Here is a 24,566-nt window from a genome sequence, read left to right on the forward strand (position 1 = left end):
GACTCTGGGAAGCGGCTTGCCATTTCTGTGATGGAGGATGGTGACATAAATCCGGGCTATGTATGGTGAGACTCAGCCCAGAGTCTCCTAAGTGTATAAATCCAGGAAACATTGAAATGCACACATCTCATTCGAGGAAGGAGGAAGTGTTTGGGTCGCAGAGGCCATCATTTTAATGCGATTATTCTCTTTTAAAAGTCACCTGTTGTAATGCACACAGCGTGTGTTTTACGCTGTGGCATGGGATCCCGTGAGGCCTTCCTGTCAACCTGCCCAGCCTTTCTGACGGGCCAGTCGCTCCTGCAGGCTGGACTGCAGAGGCCCTCCACTCTTGCAGCACCTTCTGTTAGGTCCTTCACCAAGTCCCGAGAGGCCTCCTGTCATCTTGCTAGTGTGTGGCTCCGCCTTGGCCTCCGTGGTCTCCGAGTGCCTGAGCCAACCTTCTGCCTCCCGGGGAACCTGCTGGGGCTGTTTGGGTACAAATGAGGAAGCCAGGCCAGAGGAGGGCAGCCTAGGACCCCAGTTCCTTGTCACAGGAGCCAAGGTGGTCGCTGTCCTCAGGGACCCCATGACAGCACTGTGGGGTGGTGTTTGAACTCCTAGAGAAGGGTGCAGGCAGGACAGTGTCTCACTGAGGACTGCGGCACCCGTGTAGGTTTGCTCTGTTCCTCCCGCCTTGGTGTGGGATTCTGTTGTGAGAGCACGTACCACAATTCGTTCACTGTCGTGCCTGCTCACATTCTTTGGTTGGAAACCTCAAAGAAGTGGTTGTCTGCCTGATTGTGATTGATTTGAGGGGCTATTCTGCCGTGGGATGCCTCCAGACTTTTCCTACCCGGGGTGTCTGCTGGGCAGATTACCCCAGATCTCCAAGGCCTGTCGCAAAGCAGGTGCTCAGTGAACGCTGGTGCCATGAAGGCCTGGGCCCCTTCCCAGCCTGGCCAGGCCCTCTACCCACTCCCTGTGAGTCCACATGGTGCTGGACACGCTCACTTCTTCCCCCTGCAGTCCAGGTGGCAGGTCAAGGCATGGGGTAGAGCCGGTGTTGGGTGTCTTGGATGGCCGTGTTGAGTCGGGTTGGTGGTGGGGATTTCAGTGAGGTGGGAGGCACCAAGCGTGGGAGGCTCAGAGGGCTGTGGGAGTCCTCCTCTGTCCTGTGGCACACCTGTCAGATGGGGCACCTTGGCCAGGGCATGTTAATGCAGTGCAGGTCTGAGCCCCGGAGGGTGTGTGGCCCCAGCAAGGACTTAAGTGCTTTGCATCTCATTTTCTTCCTTTGCCCAATGGCAGCGTCAGAGTCTGTCTCTCGGGTCTGTTGTAGCTCCAGCCACGTGAGTGATCACAGAGTTCTGGGGACCCTGGCTCACAGTGGGAGCTGAGCAGGGAGTGGGTAAGAGCCCTGCTCTCAGGCAAGATTGATGCAGGGCTCCTTGCTCCGCTGCCGGCCTTGCGTCCCCCCACGTGCCCCTGCAGGGTCGGAAGATGGCTGCTGCCCCACGCCCAGAGACATTCGAGTCAGGAAGCAGGAGCTCAGCCAGGGCCGCAAAGGCCCACGTTCCTGCCTGCTTTACGAGGGGCTCTCTTCATTTACCCCCATCTTTCCAGGGGCCCCTGCAGCCTGTCCCCCTGCTTCCATCCTGGCACCCCTGCAAGGGAGAGTCTGGGAGGGAGGGGTCGCTGGAATATTTCAGGTTTCGTGGAGCTGCACATGGAATGGGTGCTCGGCCACGACGCCGCGCCAGGAGCCCGCTGGCTGTTTTCCCTCTTCCCTGGGGTCTCCTGCCCTCGCCCTGCCTCTCGGCTGTGTTCTCCGTCCTCATGCTCCCTGTGGAGTGTGGGGGTCACACAGGAACCAGCAGAAGGCAGGCGGCTATTGCAGAGCAACCTGTGCTGGTCACAGGAGTGTGAGCTGGACAGAGGTGGGGCCCTCCCCTTGGCACACTAGGTTGGCACACTAGGTTTAGGGGGGACATGGCTGGCCGAAGGCCCCCCTATTGTAAGATCCAGACCGAATCTTGCACGTGGGTCTTCAACCTCTGCTTGGAAAGGACTTTGTAGACAGCCTGAGAATGAACTGGACTGTAGGGAGGGCTGCGCACATTTCTAGGAAGCTGTGGGATGCCCACTACGTTAACACTCTGGCTGCCGATGCCTTTCCCCTGGGGACCATCAATGGTGAAATGGAGGATTTTGTTTCACAAGAGCAGTGTTTTATTTAAAGTTATAGTTGTCATTGCACTGAACTCCTCCCTGAGTCATCCAATGGCTAGGCCCTGCGTGGAGACCCCCATCAAAGATGAGTCCTGAGGTGAAGGAAGTCAAGTTCAAGGCTAAGACCTATCTCCTAGAAGTGCAAGGATGGCTCCCGCTTGGCTGCTTTGGTGAAGTTCCCCTGATGGCCACAAGAGGGTGCAGCCGCCCTCGTGTTAACCTTGCCCTCTGAGGCAGTGGTTTGTCTTGTCTTTGGTCCTTGAATTCCCACGCTGGCGTTTGGCCCTTTTGTCCCACTTTGGTTGGTTCCCAAGAGTTAGACCGCAGCTTGAGCAGTTCCTATAAAGTATCTGAAGTTTGCTGGTTTCACTGTGTTCATGGAGAAGCGCTAGGAGAAGCGCTAGCCCTATGGACTAAGGAGTGGTGGGGTGACCGCTCAGTCCTTCCCAAGCCCGGGGGCTCACGCTTGAGGCTGGGCATGCCCCTGGGCACACCACACACATGCACACACTTACCCAGCCGACAGAGCTCTATGTCCTGGGTGCTGACCAGTGCTGGGAACATTCTTGGGTGAATAGACCCGACAGAGACCCCTGTGGAGCTGACATGGCAGCAGCCCAGGTCTTTGGTTGGGGGCTTCAGGGACACCAGGGCCCTAGGAGAGAAGAGCCAGAAGGCACTAAGAGCAGCAAAGTGGGGGCAGCCGTCCAGTGCTGCTACAGCAGTCCATGCCAGAGGCTGAGGACAGCCCACCGCCCGCTGCCTGGCCGCTGCCCATGCTTGTCAAGACTGTGGAGGGCACACAGCAGTCCTTGGGGGGTCCTCACGAGAGCCACTGCCACTGTGTCCAGCACTGGACACGACCCCAAGTGGTCTCATGGAGCAGCCCAGCACAGTGACTGTGCTCCACAGATGGGAGACGCAGGCCCAGAGAGGGCTCGCCCAGCCTGTGGGCAGTGGGGGCAGGTCACCCTGCCCCAGGGCTTGTGCCCCTTCCCACCCCAAATGTCCCTCCTCTCCTCTGCCCCCTTTCCCTCCTGCCCACCCAGGAAATGGCATCTCACTTGACCCGTTGCCAATATGAGACTTGGGGGCTACTTGGACACTGCCCCCCATATCTGGTTAATCATCATAACATCAGCCTTCCCCCAAAACCTGGGAGTCATCTGCGGCTCCTCCCTTTCATCCCAGCCCAGCAGTCACAGCCTGCAGGGACCTGGAGCCAGCCTGCACTCTGTGTCTGCCTCCCCCAGCTGGGCCCAGGCCACTCCCCCTCCTGCCTGCAAGGCAGCTGGCCTCCTGATCTACCTTTCTGCTTCCGGTCAGCACTGGTCTCTTCCCTAACAGCAGCCAGGGGGTCCTTTGCAGACCCACCTCTGCCTCCAGTGGCTTTCCACCATCCTTGGAAGGAAACCAGATTCCCCGGTGAGGAGATGTCCTGTTCACTGTGCTATTCCTGCACAAAGTAGATGCTCAGGAAACATTGATGGGTGGTTGTGCCTGTTCATCTGTACTTCCTGTGACAATAAGGCCATCACAGGGGGCTGAGCGGGATGGCCCTCCTGCAGTCTTTCCTCACCACCCCTCACGTGGTCACATGGGTGTGCCTATATGTGCAGGTGGCAATGCTCTGACAGCCCAGTGTCCCCTTCACCATGACACCCTTTCTGGCTGCCCCAGGGCAGAGGACAGTCCTTTCAGCACTTTGTGTTTCTTAGAGGCAAAGGGACCATTGGACTGATGTCACCCATTCTTAGTGGTTCCTTCAGATGACAGTGTTGGGATCATCATGGCTGCCCTGGGTTGGGGGGAGGCTCTGGGTTCTCTGATCTAGGACCTGCAGGGTGGCCCCCTCAGTGAGCTTCTGTCTGTCTCCAGGGTGATCATGCTCAGCAGGTGAGGGGTGGCACCTGCTATCCTCAGATCCAGAGCTCAGCCTGGGCCCCTCTGTGCAACTAAAAAAAAATAAATAAAATAAAAAAGGCAGCATGACTGAAGGAACTTATGTACCATAAAGCTCATCCATTCAAAGTATAAAATTCAATGGCTTTAGTGTATTTTCAGAGCTGTGAAACCGTTACTATAATCTAATTTTAGAACATTTTAAACATTTCTAGCACCTACCTCCAAAAAAGACCTAGACCATTGGCCGTCGCCCCTGCCCCCCATCCTGGGCATCTGCCAATCTACTTTCTGGTTATGTGGACTTTTCGTAAAGTGGAGCCACAGGACCTGTGGCTGTTCGTGCCTGCTTCTTTCCCTGGCATGGAGTTTCCAAGGTCCAGCTGCGGGGCAGCAGATGTGGATAAGTGGAGCACGCGATACTTACCCATCCATCAGTTGGGACATTTTTGGGACTCTGGGGCCATCCTGAAGCCTTGTTGGCCCCTGTAGGGCTGCTGAGTGGCTTCCAAAGCTACCTGCCCTCACCAGGGATCTGTTGAGGGGATAGTCGGGACTTTCACAAGGATGGCTCCTCAGGATGGAGACTCCTCTGACCAGGTCCTTCCACACCCCCAGGGGCTCAGTCACAGTCTGGAGAGGGCGGGCTGGAAAGAGCTCCCTGCTGGCAGTTTACCCAAGGCCTTTGACCATCTTCCGTCCGGCATGCGGGGGGTGGGTTGCTAAATGTCTCAAAAATTCAGAACTATTTTTATTATAGAACATCTTGAAGGCAAAGAATAATATGATGAACAGCTCCATCCCTACCCAGTTTTAACAAACCACAATATTTTGCTAAAATATATTTTTAAAGCAATAATAAGTAGCCATGCCTCTGTCTTCTGCTTCCCATGCCCCCTTGGCTCTAGGATGCTGATGCTAAGCGTGGTCATTTGATTTGCTCTGACCCCTCAGCTGTATGCGGGCGGGTGCAGTGGTGAAGGCCTCTGGGGTGCAGACCCTGTCAAGGGACTGGAAATTATCTTTGTGATGCACAGACAAGGCACCAGGTGACACTGACGTCCATAGTCCATTCTTCTGCTCTTCATCTTTCTGGTAGCAGGAAGGAGGACCCCTCCCTCTGGTGGCTGCCTGTATGAACTCAGACTTACCTGTGCACCTTTTCCACACAGCAGGAGCCAGCGCAGGGCGCAGTAGACCTGGTTGGGGGCAGTTATTGCTGGAGCCCTGCCCACCAGCCTCAGCCCGGCTGGGTTTCCATGCAGATTCTGTGCAAGGGACTGAACTGACCCAGGCATGACCCACTCAGACCGGGAGATGCCAATAGTGTGGTTCGGGTGGGGACTCAGAGGACTTGCTCATGGACAACCTAGATCAGGAATACGGGCTGGCCCTGGCCCTCCACCTTCTGGCTGTGACCTGCGCTCACTTCTCATCTCTAAAGCAGAGACCAGGGCGGCTCTCACATCCCAGCAGTTGTGAGGAGGGAATCACAGCCTGGTATAAAACACTGAGCCCAGGGTGGCACACGTTCGTCACCACAGAGCCGGCTCATTTGTATGTGGATAAAAAATATCCAGTCCTGTGGAATTCTACTTCCTCTTTGTTTCATGGTATTAATTTCCAACTGCAATTTAATGTGTCTTTGGCATCTACTGGCTTATTGGTGACCATCCTCAGCTTCCCCTCCCTCCTTCCTGGAAGACTCAGGGGTGGAGACATTTCTGTGTTTGCCTACATAGGTCCCTAAGCTTGGTGTGGTGCCTGGCACATACCAGACTCTGAATATTTTGAATGAATGAATAAGTGAATGGACCCTTTCTCTGCTGACATGGCCACTCCTGAGAGCCCCGGGGCTGGCTGTGGAGTGAGCATCCATTCTACTTCCCCATCTCTTCCTTCCTCCCTGGGCACTTAACTGGGTGTTGTTCAGCATGCCAGGGTGTTCACCTTGCACCCCCAGACCCTCATAACAGCAGCCTCCCGAGGTTCCAGTCCCGGCTCTGCAGGTGACAGTTGAGGATCCCAGGCAAATTCCCTGATCCTCAGTTCCACTGCCTGCCCCATGGGGTTGTGTGCAGGGCTGAAATGGGAGCCCTCTCCCCCAGCATCTCCTGGTGTCTACTGAAATGCCCTCTCCTCTGGGCACCTCCTGGACCAGGCTAGGTGACACAGTGCTGTGCCTGTCCACCCCCTCCACTCCTTGATCGGGTTTCCCTTTTCTCCACTGCTCTTGGTTGTTGTCATTGTCACTTGGGACCAGGAGTTACCTGTGCTCACCCCACAACGTAATCTAGAACTGTGAGAAGGGCTCATTAGCACCTTGGAAGGCACCTCTGTGAGTAGCAGCCCTAGAGTATCACCTTCCTTGCTGGGTCCCCTCAGCTTCATTAAGGGTGTCTGGGGGAAGCTCCCTGGAAGGTACCTGCACCCCTCCTGCTGCACCTTTCCTAAGGGTTGGGGGCCAAGGGGAGGGCAGACGGGCAGAAAGGGCGTCCTGCAGGCCAGGCCATGTGGTGGGGGATAAAGTCTTGAATTGCTCTTCTCCCACGGTGGAGGGGTGCGGTGGGACCCACTGGCCTTCACATCCCCAGAGTGGAAAGCAGAGCAGCCAGCTGCCACCACTCGGGAGCTTGGCCTCCGAGGTAGGCACCGCCCTCAGGGTCTCCTCCCTTCCTGCCGGTGGGGGGCGGGGGAGGAAGGGACAGGGAAGGGCGCTTTCTTGCTTCCAGAGCAGGCTGGCATGGGTGGGCGGCTCTTACCCGGGATCCAGCTCCCACTTTCCCCTGGCAGCGCGCAGTTCAAGTATTTGAGACCCCTCCCCATCACCACGCTCATTCTCACTCCCAGCTCCCGTGACGTCATGCTCCTCGCGCGGCATGATGGGAGAATCCTAATGTTTTCCAACAGATGCTCCAAGAACAGCTTTCAGATTAAAGCAATTGCACGAGCAAAGATTCTCCCTGTTCCTTTTTTTCGGGGGGGTGGGGGGTGGGGTGGGGGAGGGAGCACCCCCAGACATTCCTGGACATCACCCCCTGCCCCAAGCACGCAATAAACACTGACAAGAAAAAGTTTTTATTTCCTGGTTCAACTTTTTTTTTCCTGGAATATAGACTGAAGAATGGGAATAAACACGAATAAATAACAAAGCAAGCGAGGCCGCGCACGCCGGGATGCGCCTGGCTGCAGCCGGCGGGGCTATTGTCTCCCCGCCCTGAGGCCAGCCCTGGCGTCCTCCTCCCGGTCCTTCCCTTCCCCAGTCCCTTTTTCTTTTCCTTTTTAAAAAGACGCCCCCTCCAGCCCCCTCGCCGGTGACCTTGGCCGCCTCGGATGCTCTGATTCCGCGCGGCTCCCTCCAACTTGCCCCCGCGCTGCCGGGCCCATGGCTGCATCCGAGGACGGGAGCGGCTGCCTCGTGTCTCGGGGCCGCTCGCAGAGTGACCCCACCGTCCTCACCGACTCCTCGGCCACCTCCTCTGCGGACGCCGGGGAGAACCCAGGTAACGGGTGGGGCGGGGGCGGCCGGGCGGGGTCGGGAAGGCATCACGCCGGTGGCGCCAGGTCCGCGTCCCCGCGCGGCTCGGCGTCCCTACCAGCATTGGCGAGCCGCGGCAGGAACCCGGCGCTCGGCCGCGTTCCATCCCCGGTAATGCAGGGCTGGGTCGCTGCGGAGCCCTTTGTCCCGATAGGAGCCGCTTTCCGGGCTAGAGCCGGGCGCTCCGCAGCGTGCCTTCCTCTCTGGCTGCTGGGCTTTGCGATCCCCTCGGAGGGGGCTTCCCTTCCCCAGGTGCCCACCGCCTGGGGAAGAGAGACCGTGGCCGCCTCCGCCCGGTGCTGTCTCTGAGCTCTGCCCTCCCTCCCCCGCCCGGCTCCTGGGGCCCAGCTTGGGGACCCCCGGCAGGGCAGAGCTCTGCTCCCGGGGCCTCTGCGCTCGGGGTTTCCGCGGGCACCTGACTCCGGCGGGGCCTGCCGCACCTGGGCGCGCCCGCCTCACTGGACAGGTGTGCTGGGCAGAGCTGCCGGCAGGGAGCTGAGGGCGTGCGCCTGGACAGAGCCGGGTTTCATTACTCTGTGGGCTCGCCTACTCCTCCACCCCTCCACAGAGTCGATTGTTTAGGTGATAAACCGGTCACAAAGGCGTCTATATGGCTTGATTGATTACTTTCCAGGGAGAAAGAAAGGCCTAATGAAGCAGGAGGGGGGTGGGCTGTGAGCTCCCTGTCACCATGGAGACGCAGGAAGCAAAGTGATCATTAAAACCTTCCTCCACCAGAAGGCAATTTTCACTTCTCCCGGAGAAGAAGTCTGAGCTTCTGAAATGTATCGTTCAAAAAAAGAATCAAAGCTGGTGTTTTGGTGTCAAGCTGCAGGGACTCAATTTTCTGTCTTGGAGGAGAGTGATCCCTTCATAGATTGTTTGGTAACAACTTGCCTTTACCTTCCTTTGAAGACTTATTCTCTCTAAATGCAGTGACCCCAAAGGATGGTGTTAAATGGTGGGCATCAAAGTAAAGATAATCCCTCAGGCCAGTGAAGGCTGGCTTTGTGGGGAGGGATTCCTGCACTCCCTGGAACACATCAGAGCTGTAGGAACTGCACAGAGAGACCCATTTAAGGCAGCTCCGTGGGTACCAGGGCCCTATTTGAAAATTTAAACAATAAACCCATGCAAGTCTTGTAAGATTTCTTTGTTAGGACTATTGACACCCTGTCATTCGGTCATACTAAGGTGCCAGCCTGAGGAAATCCCTACATCTGGGAGGGCCAGTTAATTTCCTTGGAGTTTCCAAAAAGGCTGCCATAAGCAGACCCTTAAGCCTTTAATTAATCTTTTTATTAGTGATCGAGGGCTAAGTCTTCAGTGCTCCATGATGCTTTGGTTTTCTCTGCGTTGGAGATGCACATCCATGATTGTTCCAATTATGGAAGTTGAATGGCTTCTCACGAGAAAATCCTTCCCCACTCCTTTTGTCTCCCTGGCAGTAGAAGGAAGCAAACTTGGAACGGAAATTATGGAGGACTTAGCTTTTTGGCTGTCTGTGAGTCGAGGCCTCCGTGGGTGGGAACGGAGGGTTTGGCAGGTGGCTGCTGCCAGTCCATTAGGGGGAGAGGAGGAGGGCTTGGAGGCTCAGAGGCCCGCAATTAAGTTGTGCCAGGAGAGGACGTGTGCGGGAGTTTTCTTTGGTTCCAATGGTCAAAATGGCACCCAGTGAGCAGATGTCAGAGGTGAAAAATCTAAAATATGGATTATTTAGTAAGTGGTGGAACTTATTAAAAAGCACCAGGCAATTAAGTTTTTATGGATTGCATTCAGCAGAGGAGTTCTGGCAGAAAGAGAATTTTCAAGTTGGAAGGGACCTGGGAGCTCGGAGCAGCAAGGGTGGGTTTGGGGCATTGCGTGGGTCCTGTTGGTGGGGGACTTGGTGCTTAAGATGCTATGCATGCTTCTCTTGATGTGATGTGATCATACTGCATGTGACCCAGGGCTGGAGAGAGTGTCTCCTGTTCTGGTCAGTTATTGCAACAACTTTGGGTTAAAAAGTCCCAACCCTTCATCTGACCCTCTCTCCTTTTAGGGCTGCCTCTGTCTGTCTATCCACTGCTCTAACTCTGGCCTCCTGAACACAGAACCTAGCTGCTCTAGTTGGGGAGAAAGTTGATACAAAGTAATGTGGAAGAGTTCTTGCTCCCACTGAAGTCTGTATATTTATGAAAGAGCTCAAACTTGCAAAACACCCACCCCCTGGCTGTCAGGGCACTACTATGATCTTAGCCACAACTCCAAGTGTCCTTGGAAAGGTAGACTCTGCACTGTGCTCTAGACTGCACCTCTTTCTCTACTTCAGGGGGTCACTGTGTTGTGGATTCCAAGTTACTGACCTCCCCAGAGCCTGTGTTTACAGATGCACTGGTGTGTAAGAGGGCAGAATGCACTGGGTGTGGGGGCCTCAGTGTGTGCTTCCACCTGAGACCACTACATCCATCCCCTCTCTTTTCGCAGGCACATCTTATTTCAAAGTCTACACTTTTGTGGTTCAGCCATTGGTTATTTCCAGTGTTCAGCTATCATGGGCAGCGGGTGGTGATTACCTGAGTGTAAGTGGCCTGTGCTTACCTCAGAGTTTCCTCCAGGTGTGTGCCAGCTTGTGGCATGTCTGGGCCTCAGGGGACTCACGTTCTTTATCTTAATGATATTTTACCTTCCTGAAAAATATACCAACTCATATTCCTTCCAGGATCGGCCGAAGTGCCCTTTCTCCAGACCCTACCCACTCCTGAGTTCTGGAATTTCTTCTTCCCCAACACACAGCATGACACATGGTACCTGGTGTTAACTTGAGCTTCCTTGAATACTAGTGGGCATGAGCATAATTTTGTGCCTTCATTGTGCATTCAGTCCCTCAGTGGCAGTCCGTGGTGTGGACTGCAGGACAGGGCTGAGACGGTGCCCCTGGGACGGAGCCTCCCGCCGGGTCCCCTCGCTGCCCTGTCTGCGTCCTTCCACAGCCCCTCTGTATAAATGGTCCTCTGTGTCTGCAGGCAGGGTTAGGTCGCCTTCCCAAGTTCCCGAGAGCTTTCCTCCGACGAGCAGTTCATGGTCACCAGGAGCTTTCTCCCTCTCCTCCACTGGCCCCAGGTCATAGGAATGGGCCTCTGCCCACTGGCACTGTGGACGGCCCTGACACTGTACCTGGCGGGGAAGGTGGTGGTGGCCCTTTCTTGCGGGTCCTTCTCTGCCCTGGTGCCCTTCTCCCAGCTCCCTGCATTGTGGTCCTCTCCCTGGGCCAGGCCATCTGGGGCTCCTGCAGCACCCTTCTTTCCACCCTGCCCTTCCACTGCAAGCCTCTGAGCTCTGTCCTGTGCATCTGTCTCCTAGGTCCCCGATGCCAGGACCAGGGATCAGGCCAAGAGTCTCTTGTTTCCATCCAGATTGTGCTCAAGGGTGTGGTGTGCAGCGAGAAGGGGCCTCTGATCTCGTGCCGGGGTTCTCAGCCCCAGTGGTCTTACTGTTGTGGCCAGGTTACTCTCTGTCATTGGGCCATGCCATCGGCTGTTGAGTGGCTTCCTAGCATCTATCCACTGGATAGCAGTGTACCCAGCTCCTGGTTGTGACAATCACATCTTCAGACATTGTCTTCTGGGGCAAAATCTCTCTGGAGAACTGCTGACCCCCTCCCTCCCTTCTGACTCGCTCCCAGCGCTCTCAACTCCCCCTCCCCCCTGGGTTGCAGAGCCATTGGGCATCATGCCAGCACCTTGGGCTTAAGTGACCTGGCTGTGACTGGTCAGCTGGATGGACGCTTGCTGCCAGGGTGCTGAGTGAGGAAGAACCTGCACCCACATGTTTCTGCAGGGCCAGATTACCTCTGCTGCATGGCCTGGGGAGGGGGGCACCTGCCAGAACTTTCCCTCCAGAGCAGACTTCCTGCTCTCAAACTCTGGGCTTCCTCCTCACCAAGAGGCAGGTATCATGGGAGCACCGTTCTTAGAGCCTCCCTCTCCTGCAGCCCCACATCGAGGTGTCACTGGCTTTCTGTCACCCACCCACTTGTTCCAGGCCCCCAGGCTCCACTGAGCCTCTTCTCCTGGACAAGCTCAAGGCTGAGTCTGGGGTCTTCACTTCCTCTCACCCATTTCCCCTGACAAACAGAAAGTTTCCAACATGCAAATCTGGTCTAGCCTCTTCTTGGCCCCCAGCTCTGTCTCATGGTGGGTGTCCTGCCTGCTGGTGGGCTGTGGGGTGTCCTGCCTGCAGGTGGGCTGTGGGGAGCGGGGAGCCCGGCTCTCTCTCTTTGCATTCCTCGAATGCTCTTTTACTCCACAGTTCTGACTGGGAGTCTCTGGCCCCTCTAGCGTATCTACATGGCTTCATTAGTGGCGGAACTATGCAGTAATTACCTTGTCAGCTTCTCTAGGGCTATTAAAAGTAAAAACTGGATGCTTTAAAAATACAGAGTTTAAAAATTCACAGTGTTTTCCTGATTATAAAAGCATTGCATGTTCATTATAGAAAATGATTGGGTGCTTTTGAAATTTCTGTTCCTGTCCCCACCTCTCCCAGTGCCCCACGGAAGCCAATAGCCATGCTTCGTTGTAGGGACAGGGTGTCCTTATTCAGTGCTTTGGTCAGGCTCCACAATGGCAGAGCTGGGGTCCCCACCCCCTGCACCCCACATTCCTCTTGATCATGTAGCCTGTGGCTGGCCCTCACTCGCCACCCTTTAATTCCACGTATTTCTTTGACAGGCCTGCTTATGGCCTAACTGATAGAGTAGGCACCTGCTCCCTGTTGTGATTTGCCTGTAAACAACATGCAATACGTTAAAGTTGAAATCCCCTTTCCTCGCTGCAGTAGCAACATTTCAAGGGTTCAGTAGCCACACGTGGCGATGGCTGTGGCTGCTGTGTTGGATGATGCCGATGTCACACCTTCCACCCATGAGGACAGCTTTGCAGGTTCTCTGGCCTGAGACCTCCCTGAGGACAGGGTCTGTTTTCCTCTTGCTGTGTCACCAGCGCTGGTCTCTTGTAGCATATCTACGTGAGTCAGACCTGCGCACTGCCCAGGGCGTGTTTGCTGACTGGATGGATACTCCACAGTGTCCTGGAGGCAGCCTTGGAGCTGTCATGTTGGAGGGGACCTCGGCCTCCTTTGGTCTGATTGTCTCGTCCTCGAAGGGGGAATCCCTAAGCAGGGAGAGTTTCTTATCTACCTAGGACCAATTTATTTCATGTCAGTGAGTTTCCCAGAGAGTTTGAGACATATGTGGCCCTTGCTAGATGGGTCTCTTTGGTCAAGAGAGCAAAGAGATACCACGGGTCCAAACCCCGGCTCTTCCATGTATAATCTGCACGAATTTAAGCCACTGGCTTCATCTCTCTGAGCCTCGGCTTCCTTTACATTGTGGAGAGGTTGTAGTTACTGTCGGACTCTCCAGGGTGGGTGAGGGTTGCTGAGCTGTTGTCTGTACCAAAGAGCACATCTAGAAACCCTCTGATCCCTTGGAGATGACTCTATCTTTCCTTAGTAGGGTCGGGGAGGCTGGGAACTCAGTGGTGTGTCAAGTGGAGAGGCCGTGGGAGGCAGCCTCAGGTCCATGCTCCCCACCTCTGCTGGCTCTGTATGGGCCTTGAGGACCACCTGCCCCAGAGTCTAGAAGACCACTGAGCACAGGGTCCATCTCAGACAGTGGTGAGGAGGAGGAGCAGCACAATACTGTATAATCAAGATACTTGTCAAGTTGTGCAGCCACGGCTCCCACCCTCTCCGCTGTTCTTGGCAGGTTCATTTCCCAGCTGCCAACTTTCAATGTCAGAGTCTACTGACACTATGCCTGCTAGATCAGGTACGTTGGAGGGGAGACTGAGGCTGGCTGTGGGTGGTCAATTACAGACCCCAGATGGCGAGGGCTGCTGCTATGTGGAGCACCACCTTCAGGAGCACCCACTGCCAGCCACCCACCTCGCCTGCTCTCCCCTTTCCGCTGTTTGCTGGGGTCATTCCTTACCCCTCCCCCTCCAGCCCAGGACCCCCTGGGTGCTACCCCCTCCTTTCCTGTCTCCCAGCAGGGCCCTCCTAGAGTCCCCCTGCTGTGCCCTGTGACCTGATAGCTGTGGGACAGCTCTTTTTTTTTTTTTTAAAGAGAGAGTGAGAGAGGAGAGAGAGAGAGAGAATTTTTAACATGTATTTTCTAGTTTTCGGCGGACACAACATCTTTGTCTGTATGTGGTGCGGAGGATTGAACCTGGGCCGCACGCATGCCCGGCGAGCGCGCTACCGCTTGAGCCACATCCCCAGGCCTGTGGGACAGCTCTTGCTGAGGTTTGGACGTGTGTTTTTAGGTCATCTTGCTTTGCTGCATTTGTTTTCTTTACAGGTATATTTGTGACTCTCAGGGAAGGGCATCAGCCTCGAATGTCATGGGGAGGGCAGGCCTTGAACCCTGGTCCTGTGAAGTGCCCAGACCACTGAGGCCAGTGGGAGGGGAGTGTGTGCAGAGAGGGGTGTTCTGGGCCCTCACCAGGACCTGTCACCCAGAGCATGGTTGATGGGTGAGCAGAAGTGGCCCAGGAAGGAGAGTTGGCCTGGACCAGGTCTACCAGAGAGTTGGAGAACTATCGAATTTAAGAAGTGGATTCTATCCCATGTACTGGAAACTATTTCCAGGACTCTGAAATGGTGGGGGACAGGAAGGGCCTTCTGGGCAGAGCTGGCTCTTGCCACAGGGGGCTGTGGGCCCTGAGCGGCTGGGTCATTCTGTTTTGGGAGCTCTGCTGGGAATCCAGATTTTTATGGGAGAAGTGATTTTTCAGTATTGGCTGTTCTGTTAGCTAGGGGTTGGTTTTCCTGCATGTAATAGAAAACACGCCCAAGCCTGGCCTCAGCAGGACGGAGGGTCCTCTTCCCAGGAGGTGCAGAGAGCACACGGCTGCCTTGCCCAGGGTCCGAGGCTCTGTCACGTTCTGGCCAAGTTCTGACTGCAGAAGAGCACTCCACCTGCGGCAGCGGGGCGTGTCCTAGGCAGAAGGAGGGGACAGTGAAAGGCAAGGGTGTCCACCTGCCATTCTTGAAATGGCTTCCTGGAGCCCTACCCAGAGACAGTCTCTATACCTGCTTGGCCAGAGGGGCACCAAGTGGCCACTTCCGGCTGCAAGGGAGGCTGGGAAATAGGCTTTTCTCTTCTGGGTTCTGGCTGTAGATAGCACATCGCTCCCAACAAAAGTGGGTCTAGAGGGAGGGGAGACTGAGGCTGGCTATGGGGTGGTCAGTTACAGCTCTGCCGTGTCATGTCAGCTTAAAAATCAAAAAAGTACCAAGTGGCCAGAGCCAGCCTCCCTGGGGAGTGGCCTGAGGCTGCAGGCTGTGCTCAGAACTGCAGGCAGAGCGTGTCTCACGGGAGAAGAGGTGTGTGTATGTTTCATGCCTCTGTGAACAAGTGGGAGGTTGGCCTGGACGTGAGCCAGCCCCAACATCCTGTCATCTGGACTCCACCGACTGCTTTTCATCCAGGAACAAGACAGGTGAGGCTGGTGTCACTCTCAGAGCTGACGGTTTGGTAAGTGACTGGCTGCAGCTGTTCCCGCATGGGAGCCCCATTCCTCCCTGGTGTCATCTTCTTCCACACCCTGGAGATGGGGCAGGAGAGCTGGTGGAGGGGGCTCCGGGGACCCTGTGGTCACATACACCGCTGTGCTTTGTCTAGCAATCTCGGGCACCGATCGACGGCTTATATGACAGGAGTCCCCTAAGAGCGTATTGCCTAGTGATGTCCTAGCCACCTTGGTTTGTGTCCCTGCACTCCCCGCCGGACACATCTCTCAGGAGCAGCATCTGCTTTGCTAAGCCAGGCATGACTGTCTGTGAGAGGTGGCTGAAACAGAGAGTCCTCGTGAGTCTGGGGCCCACCATAGCACCTGTGCCCTTGCCTCCTTCACGTGGAGTAGAAAGGGTTCATCCCCCTCCTGGTTGAGTGATCTCCAGACACTTGTGCGCATATCTATAGTCACATGGGTCCAGAGACACAGAGACACTGCTAGTTCATTTAACCACAGTGGCACCAGGACAAGATTCGTTCACTGAGAGCCAGGCAAGGTGATGGCAGAGAACGGCTGCCTCGGAGTCCTCAAGGTCCCGTCTTTTAGTCTGGGGCTCGTGCTCCTGTTTGTTGAAGAGAGTCATTGAATTGGTGGCTTGGCAACGTACCTGATCTAGCAGGCGTAGTGTCAGTAGACTCTGACATTGATCAGTTGGCAGCTGGGAAATGAACCTGCCAAAAACAGCGGAGAGGGTGAGAGCTGTGGCTGTACAACTTGACAAATATCTTTATTATACAGTATTGTGCAATTGTTTAAAATATGACACTTCTGAAGTAACCGTTTGTCTCAGTGCTCTTGCTGATGAACTGTGCTGTTGTTGTTATTATTATTATTATTTGTGGTGCTGGGAACGGAACCCAGGGCCTCCTGCATGCTAGCCAAGGGCTTTACCACTGTGCTGCACCCCAGCCTCTGACGTTTTTGGTTCAATATTTCTTGAAAATTTGTATCCATGTGACATGGCAGATAATTTTTTGCTTTCTTGTAATCAATAATTCTGGGGTTTAAATAAAGTTGGGAAGAGATCCCAAGAACTGTCTCTCCACTTCCCTTTGAAGGAAGATGCTGTCTCAGGCTGCACTGATTCCGGGACAGGTGTGTTCCTTGGGTCATGCAAGCCCAGCAGTTGCTGACTGTGGCACATTCCCTGGCAGGGTCATCTGTGTGACACCCTGAGATGTGCCGGCTTCAGGACTGCCTCATGCTGTTTTGCTATCTGTCTGGTTCTTCTCTATGACCTTTATTTTCCTGTATCCTCTGCACGGCCAGCGATACAGGGTCCCCACAGAGAACAGCTGACCCTCTGCAGCATGGATTTGACCAGCCCTGGATCAAAGATAGAGGAAAACTGCATCTATAGTGAACAATAGAGACTTTCACTTTTCCATATTCCCTAAGCAGCACAGGTGAGCAACTACTAGTGGAGTTCCTACTAGAGGATACTGTCGCATTAGGCGTCACGAGTCACCTAGAGATGAGTTAAAGCACCCATGTAGGTACTATGCAAACACTATGCCCTTGTACATAAAAAACTTCAACATCTGTGGATTTTGGTACCCAAAGGTGTGTGTGGGGGGTGGTCCTAGAACTTCTCCCCATGCACAACTGGATAGTATTTCAATCAGGTTTGTTTACAGGAAAAAAGAAGATGGGCTTAAAATATTAATGAAGTAATGTGGTTAAGATGAAATATGGGAAGAGACCAGGAAGGTTGGGTTGGGAAGACATGCAAGGCAAGGCCAGGCCACAGAGGTGGTGCAGTTTCAAGTGGGGTGGGCAGTGCCGTTGGAGTGATCACCTGGTCTTGTGGCTTGGGGTTGTTGCGTATCTGCTGAGGTGTGAGCCTTGCTGTGTGCTTGGCGTGTGCTGTGGGGATGTGCACAGTGGGCATCTCGGAGCTTTGAGAGTGCAATGGCAGACCTAGGTAGTGCGTGCCAGTTCTCTCCAGCTGCCTGCTCTGCTGCGGGGCGTCCTGGGCCTCTGCAGAAGCACCTCCCGGCCCTCGGGGCCCACGGCAGTTCCCTGCCACTCTGCAGGTGTCTGCGTGGTGGTGGGGCGGGCCACGTGCTGCCCTCAGCGCGTGGCTCTTCTGCATGTCTTTCCCTTCGGGCCCAGGGTGTGGCCCCGTGGTAGTGGTGGAAGTGCTGGGGACTTTGGGGTCTAGGCTGGAACCTTAGCTTCTGTGGGTTCTTTTAGAGTTGTCACATGAGCAACCTCAGGTCTAGGGGGTGAAATGTCCCTGACCCCTCTGGTGGGAGGAGCAGGAGTCACATGTGAACAGACCAGGACTTGCGGGATGTGGGCAGGGATGTGGGCCCTGGTGTCAGCCCACCGTAGACACCGTGTGACTTTGGGGTGAGCCTGACATCTCCGTGCCTTGGTTTTCCCACTTGTGCAGTAAGAATTGCTGATAGTAGTGACTACCTAGGAGGGCCCTCACATGGCCGGATGGGACAGCAGAACCTGCCCAGGGAGCTCTGTCCCTGTGAGCTCCCCTTGGCCTCCTCTCTCTGTGGAGAAGCGTCCTGCACCTTGGCAGGCAGCAGCAGAAGCTCTGGTGCCACGCACTCCCAAGGCTCCCAGATGCCCTGGTCTCCTGCTGGGCCTCGGTGCTAAGGGGAGTTTCCCTCCTGGCCTGAAGGTCACCATTCCTGGGGGAAATGAGCCACCCCTGTGGGACCTGTCACTTCACCCTGCACAGCCTGGAGCTGGGCCACGGGACCTCTGGGTGTGCTGGGGGCTCCTCTGTCAAGGCACGGTGTCCCATTTTCCGAGGAGGAGCTAGGCTGAGAGGGCTGGGCCTACGTCACAGGCTGTGGTCAAAGGCTGACCCACAGATGCTCTGGGCTCAACCCTGTGGCTGGCTGAACTGACTTGGGGTCCCTGCGCTCTGTGAGGTCGGCTTTGGGTCAGAGGAGCGTGTGTGCACAGCTGGCCCAACCAGGCCTCCTGCCCTGTGCACTTGTCCCTTTTCCCTGTAACCTTCACGAGGAGGTGGCTCTTCTTCAGGGTGACACAACACAAGATCTAGAAGTTCTCCCTCCCCTAACTTGTTCTGTGGGGACAGAGGGGATGTCCACTGACATGCAGCATGGAAGTCCCCTCCCCGGTTCCCGTTTGCCCGGGGTCTCTGGTGGTGGCACGGTGGCAGCACCCTCTTCCTCTCCAGGTCACGATCCCAGGCGGGGTCCGCACTGTCAGGGGCTCGCTTTCCACTCTGATTGCTCCGCTTCCTGGGGAACCTGCTTGTGTCCCTTTTCTACAAGGATCTGTGTTGCTCCCAGCTCTGTCCTAGCCCAGGACCCAGCCTCGCAGCGAGTGCTCTGAGGCGTCCACTGCCTCCGGGCTGAGTGGCAGTGGCACCGGCAGCTCCTTTATGTGCCTGTTCCTTCGTGGCCACAGGAAAGCCAAGGAGGGAGGTCTCGCCTGTGGGGGACCTTGGGGTAAAGGGGCCGCGGCTCAGAGCATGACTTAGCACAGACAGGCATCACTGAAAACAAGCCTATGGATCGTTGATCACTGGTGACTTTGTGGTTTTTAAAAATCAACCAATAACAGTTTATTGCAGTTATTCCCCCCACAGCAGCCTCTCTCGCAGGGGAGGATCTCGGTTCTGGTCATTTGTCTCTCTTTTCCTTTCTGTTTTGTGTCTGGCCCTGGGGCTGGACTGATGGCCGCGTCCTGCCTGTGATCACTTTGGCAGGAGGGTGTGGAGGTCATTCCTGGGCACCCAGGGGCTCAGCTAACATTTTACAGGGGCCCCAGCCCAGGTGCCAGCCCTAGTGGAGGGGAACCAGAGGCTTCTTCCCTGGGATCCAGAGCCCTGGTAGAAAAAGGCAGGTGGGATGTGGGTGACCTGCCCTGCAAGTGCCATCCCCACTTCCTTCTCTGTCCCTTCTGGAAAATTGCACACCGATGACATGCCAGGCCTGAGGCTGGGCACGAAGCACATGCAGTCCCCAAGCCCATTGCTTGTTCAGGGGGTGGTGGGCTTGGCAGGTGTTGGCCACCGGGGAGGCGCCTCCGAGCTGGGAGGGCTGGCGCTCTGAGGGCTCGCACCAGGGTCATGGGCTCCAGGAGCCGCGGCAGGCCCCCAGGAGGTGCCGTGCAAGTCACAGCCAGAGGGGGATCCAGCCCAAGAGGGAGGGCAAGCTGTGCTGGCCTAGGGGAGGACATGGGCAAAGGCCAGCGTGTGTGCAGAGCTGGGGTGCCCACGACTGAGCACTGGGGTCTGGAGGGCAGAGAGAAGCGGGGGGTGGGGGGCACAGTGGGTGGAGGAAAGCCAGGGCCTCCCGCACTGGAGGGGCCTGGCCCAAAGGGAAGCGTGGGAAGCGCTGAGCAAGGTGTGCAGGTGCACAGGTGAGTGACGGGTGGCTCGAGGGCCTGAGGGGCGCTGCACCAAGCCGTCGCCTGGGTGGTCCCCGGGGTGGTAAGGGGTCCAGGGCAGCAGCATTGCCACCTGGGAGGTGAGTGAGGAGGGCTGGGGGCAGAGGGTGTGGCTTCGGGCTCCCAGAGCCCATGTGTACAGGGGCTGCTCCTGCAGAGCCCCAGGGCTCCTCCCGGAGATGAGGCACCTCCCAGCTTGGAAGGGAGGCCAGGAGGGAAGGCAGTGGACTGGAGCAGGGAGGGCACGCTCCCTGGGCCTCCACGTGGCACCTGGGTGAAGCTGAGGCCTCTGCCTGACTCCAGTACAAGGGAGGCTGTGGGCCTTGAAGGCCATGTGGGGTGACTGTCTCTCGCGGAGGATAGCGGAACATGGCCCTGTTCGGAGGGTGGCTTGGTGGCTCCTGACCTTGGGAGTGGTTGCTGGTGCCCTGGGATGGGCTGCTGGGAGCTAGACCTGGATTTCCTGCTCAGAGGTTCTTCTCCTGGGCCAGGTGGTGGGATGGTGAGAGCTGCCCATCACTGAGCATGGACCCTGTGTCCTCCCATGAGGAGGGAAGGTGGACAAGGACCCTCAGTGACCCAAGTCCTGCAGAGTCCCCTCTCTGCATGTGGAGAGCCCAGTGACAACGATGATGTGACCCTGTGACTTAAGTTGCCCTTAGACACTATGATTACCCTTGGTGGGCCTGGCTTCATCAGATGAGCCCTGAAAAGGTACAGAGTTCTTCCGGAGGTTCAAATTGGAGCCCAGCATGGATGGTTGTACCCGGAAGTGGGAGGGCCCACTTGGTGGCAAGGAATGCTCATGACTACCGGGAGCTGAATGTGCCCCTGCTGACCATCAACAGGGCACAGGGACCCGAGTCCTGTGGCTCTAAGCAACTGGGTGTCACCAGCAACCCACCTGAGCCTGGAAGGAGATTTTTCCTTAGAGCTTTAGCTGAGAATGCGGCTGGCTACCACCTTGATTTCAACCTCAGTGTCCCCAGCAGAGGACCCGGGCTTGCCAGGCCCAGGCTGCTGACCCTCAGAGTTAGGAGCTACTACACAGTTTTTGCTTCCCGCTGCCAAGTTGGTGGCTGTGTGTTGTGAAGTTACAGGAGGGACCCAGGAAGGGAACGGCACTTTTCCCTTCCACAGCTGGATGCCAAGCCGTGGAGAGGTTGAGGCTCTTGTCCAGGGCCACGTGGCTGGAGCCCTGCCCTGTGCCCCTCCTCTTGCCATTCTGTGGGACGTGCTTGTGGTTGTTGCCACCCTCCCCGACACGCGGGGTGGCGTTTCTCCTGGCAGCAGTGCTGCTGCCTGCCCGCGCGGACCCCTCCCGAGTTCTGTTGTGTGCTGGAGCGGAGGGACCAGGAGACACCTGCTGCTTATCACAAAGGACGGTACAGAGGGCACAGATGAAGAGAAACCTGGGCCAGCGGGGGGAGGGGACACCCTCTAGGGTCCTCCACGTGCCCAACCCTGTCCTTACCTTGTACAGGCCTGAGTGACTCACCAGTGGCCACTGGTGGTCAGTGGGCCCTTTAGGCCCCTCCCTCCCTCCAAAGGTCTAGACCCTCTGATCCTGCCTTGGCCTCTCCTGAAGCCACCGCGGTGCCAGCCCCAGTCAGCTCTTTAGCACATGAAAGATGCTATGGCGTCAGAGGCGGCAAGGACTGTAGCAGTTGTGGGCCAGGAAACAGGGACCAAGGCCGTGCACTTATCACAGACTCACAGTCCTCGCCTGGCCCAGACCCAACCCAGAGTCCCACGTGGCATGCCACCACCGTGCTCCCCAGGGTCCCCGGTGGGAACAGTCCCTTGGTCCGTCTTTCCTGGCTGGGATGTCTGGAACTTGTTAGGTTCCCTACACTGCTCTTGAACGAGCTGGGCCTGCTGAGTCCTCATGGCATTCAGGTGGCCTTTGGGCCATCATCTCAGGTGGCCCACAGTGTCATTTGGCCGTTGCTGGGGTATCGACTTGACCAGCTGGCGAGGTGTCTCTGCTGAGAGTCAACGAGCTCTCCTCTTGGTAGTCACCAGCTTCTGGGGAGATACTTGGGGACCGTGCAAATGCTCGGCCTCTCATCACCCTTTGCATGTGCTGGGGATCCCCGCCACCGTCGGGGCGTGGGGTGGGAGGGTGGGTCCCTGTTTCCATCTGCCTTCTGCTTTAGTCAATGGAGCTTCTGTGCAAGGACGCCTTCCCGGTCTCCGGGTGGGCATTGGGCTGCTCCTTCGTGTCTGGATGCCTGTGTGCCGTTTGACCTGTGGATTGTACTCCGCAGGCATCATCTTATTGCACAAACCGTCCTAGGCTTGGCCACGGGGGAGCTCCTTTGAGTTGGCTCCTTCGTCTCGGGATACATCAGCCTCCTTTACAATGCATGTCCCCACTTTGGGCACCGTAACACGTTCGGGCTCACAGGTCCTCGGCGGAGGTGGGGTGGGTTGGTGGGCGGTGCTCTGAGGGCTGTACTTTCCTCTCCTGCTTTCTCTCACCTTGAGACCCCTGTGGGTATTGTAGATAAGGGTCACCTGCACCCAGACCGTGATGTGATGTGCCTGGGGTGTCCCAGGGAGCAGGTGGCTCTTGCCCTGTGGAAGGAACCTAAGTCAGACCCCACGCCAGGGCCCCATGCACAGCCCATGTCACCTGGATCTTGAGGACCATCCACAGGACTGGGTGGGGAGGGTGGTGGGGGTCTGCAGCACCTGTCCCTCTTCTTGGGTTTGGGCCTCTCTCCACCCTCCATGAGCCCTTCGCTTCCTCCCCCAGTGCCCCTTCTCCCTGCTCAGTGAGGCCTCGCCTGTCCTTATTGACGTCCAGAAACCTCACGCTCCTCTGGGTGGCCTCTCCCGGGACGCGCCAGCTGGCAGAGGGGGTCGGACTCTCCCCTGCCTCTGTAGCCTGGTCTGCTGGAGCCATGGTAGCTGAGGGTGGGCACAGGTGACCGAGCACAGGCCACTGCTTCCTCGTGACGTCTGGGGGCCGTGGTGAGCCACCTCCAGCCCAGGCCGTGTGCCCAGCTGGGGGCTTGGTGTCTGGAGGGTGTGAGCAGAATCCACGGGGGGGGGGGGGTTGTCCTCCCTCCTCCCGTCCCTTCTCCAGCTTTGTCCTCCTTCCCTTCGTCTCCTCCCTCGCTCATCCCCTTCTTCCTCCTCCCCTCCGTCCCCGGCACAGGGACGGTGGTGCCTGAGACCCTGCAGCCCTCCTAAGGCCTTCTGTCAGAAGTCTTAGGAGCGTGAGTCGTATGTGCGTGTGCGTGTGTGTGTCTGTGTATGTGTGTGCTGGGTGCACGTGGGCGTGTGTGTGTGCGCGTGTGTGGGTGGGTACTACTGGAACTCTCATCTTCTTTAAAGGGTCCAGGTGGGAAGGGACTTGGGTCAGGCCACGTCATGCCCCTCTGCAGCGAGCCGGAGCCAGCTCGCCTGGTGCCAGGTGCTGGCTGTGACAGGCGCGGCCCAGCCCTTGTGAGTGCTCTCAGCCGACCGGAGCAAGTCACCTCCTCAGATGGAACCTCAGTTCCCTTTATGAACTGTGGTGTTGGTGGTTCCTGCCCCCTAAGTTGGTTGTGGGGCCCAGATAAGGCTGTGACCTTTGCAGTAATTTTAAGTGACAGTACCCACCTGCAGGCATGTGTCCCTGGGTTGGCAGAGTAGGAAGCCCTGGCCCCTTCATGTGCATGTTGGCCAGGAGCCTGGGGGCCGCTGGGACCTGCTGGTGGTGGTGCGGCTCCCTGGGTGCCTGGGCCTCACGTCCACTCCTGCAGGGAGCATCTCGGTGCACATGAGAGCCCACGTGGGTTTCTGGACCTTGAGCTCCACACTGGGGACAAAGGGACGCCAGTGGCCGGAGGTGGCTCATGGGCCATCTCGGGAAGTGGGCTATGGGAGGGGAGGGTGCCCCCAGCAGTCCACCCTCTTTGGCCCAGGGTGGCCATTCCTGTGCCCTGCTTGTCCCCCTAGAGGGCGTGGCTCACCCCTGTCCTGCTGCTGGGTGCGTTAGGGGAGCGCTGGCGGGGACCTCCAGCACACTGGTTCCCGTGTGAGGTGCGACCCTCAGACACACCTGCCTCGGGAGGCTGGCACACAGGAGAGCCTCTCCTCTTGTGGGGAGTAACAGGTATCATTCTTTTTAAAGGCCGGCCGGCTTTTGAAACCCTGAAGAGTAGCCTCCGCACACATTGAGGCCCCATGAAACTTGTGGACTGGCAGAGAGTTCCCTTCTATCTTGCCCTCCTTTCCCCTGTTACTGACACCTTGTACCAGGTGCTGGGGGCTGGGTGTGTCCCTCTGGAAACCGTGATTGATGTGTGGCCACTATGAGGCCCACACCTTAGTTAGGGCCTTGCTTCTCCTTGTGCTGTTTTCTGTTTCAGAGCCCCATCCCACCCAGGTCCCATGTGACACTTAGCTCTCCCATCTCCTCTTGTTGGGACACCTTGGACTTGATTGTTCTTGAGGACCCCACAGGTGTGAGGGCTGGTAAGGTATCTGGTAGAACATCCTTCAGTTCCGAACTTCTTTCAATCCCCACCTGCCCCTGGGCCATGAGTTCTGGGGTGGCTTCCTGTTGGTCTTCTTTGTGAGCTTGGCCTACATCCAGGGTCTGCATGGCACCTGACCCTGTCTACTTGTGAAGGCAGGGGTCCCTGATGGCACGCTGGCGGGACTCTGCGAGGTGTGCCTGTGGGTGGGGGAGTGGTTGGGAAGGGTGTTGCAAAGGCTCACCCAGCGGGAGGTGCTTGGAAACCGTCACCCACGCGGCCAATGTCACATCCTTATCCCTGGATGTGCCCTCTGTGAGTTGCTTGAAGAAACTGGAAGATCCCACTTAATTCTCTTCTGGACTATATTTAGAATTCTATTCCTGGCCCGTGCCCAAAGCTGATGTTAAAATTAAGAGCAATCGTCTGTAGGGTTTGGTGGCTGCGGGAAGAACGTGCTGCTGCCTCCCCAGCTGCCGTTGGCTCTAGTTATGA

At 56.7% G+C, this 24,566-nt stretch overlaps 1 protein-coding gene across 1 annotated transcript in view; it reads left to right on the plus strand.

Moving 5' to 3' along the window:
- The first annotated feature begins 7,498 nt into the window (after positions 1-7,498).
- Phactr3 (phosphatase and actin regulator 3) overlaps positions 7,499-24,566 on the plus strand; it is a 172,313-nt gene continuing 155,245 nt past the window's right edge. The window contains exon 1 of the mRNA XM_027954353.2: positions 7,499-7,616. Within this exon, the coding sequence (XP_027810154.2) occupies positions 7,499-7,616 (118 nt within the window). The remainder of the gene's footprint in view (positions 7,617-24,566) is intronic.

The sequence above is a fragment of the Marmota flaviventris genome, chromosome 2 (genome assembly GCF_047511675.1).
Source record: "Marmota flaviventris isolate mMarFla1 chromosome 2, mMarFla1.hap1, whole genome shotgun sequence".
Classification (NCBI taxonomy): domain Eukaryota; kingdom Metazoa; phylum Chordata; class Mammalia; order Rodentia; family Sciuridae; genus Marmota; species Marmota flaviventris.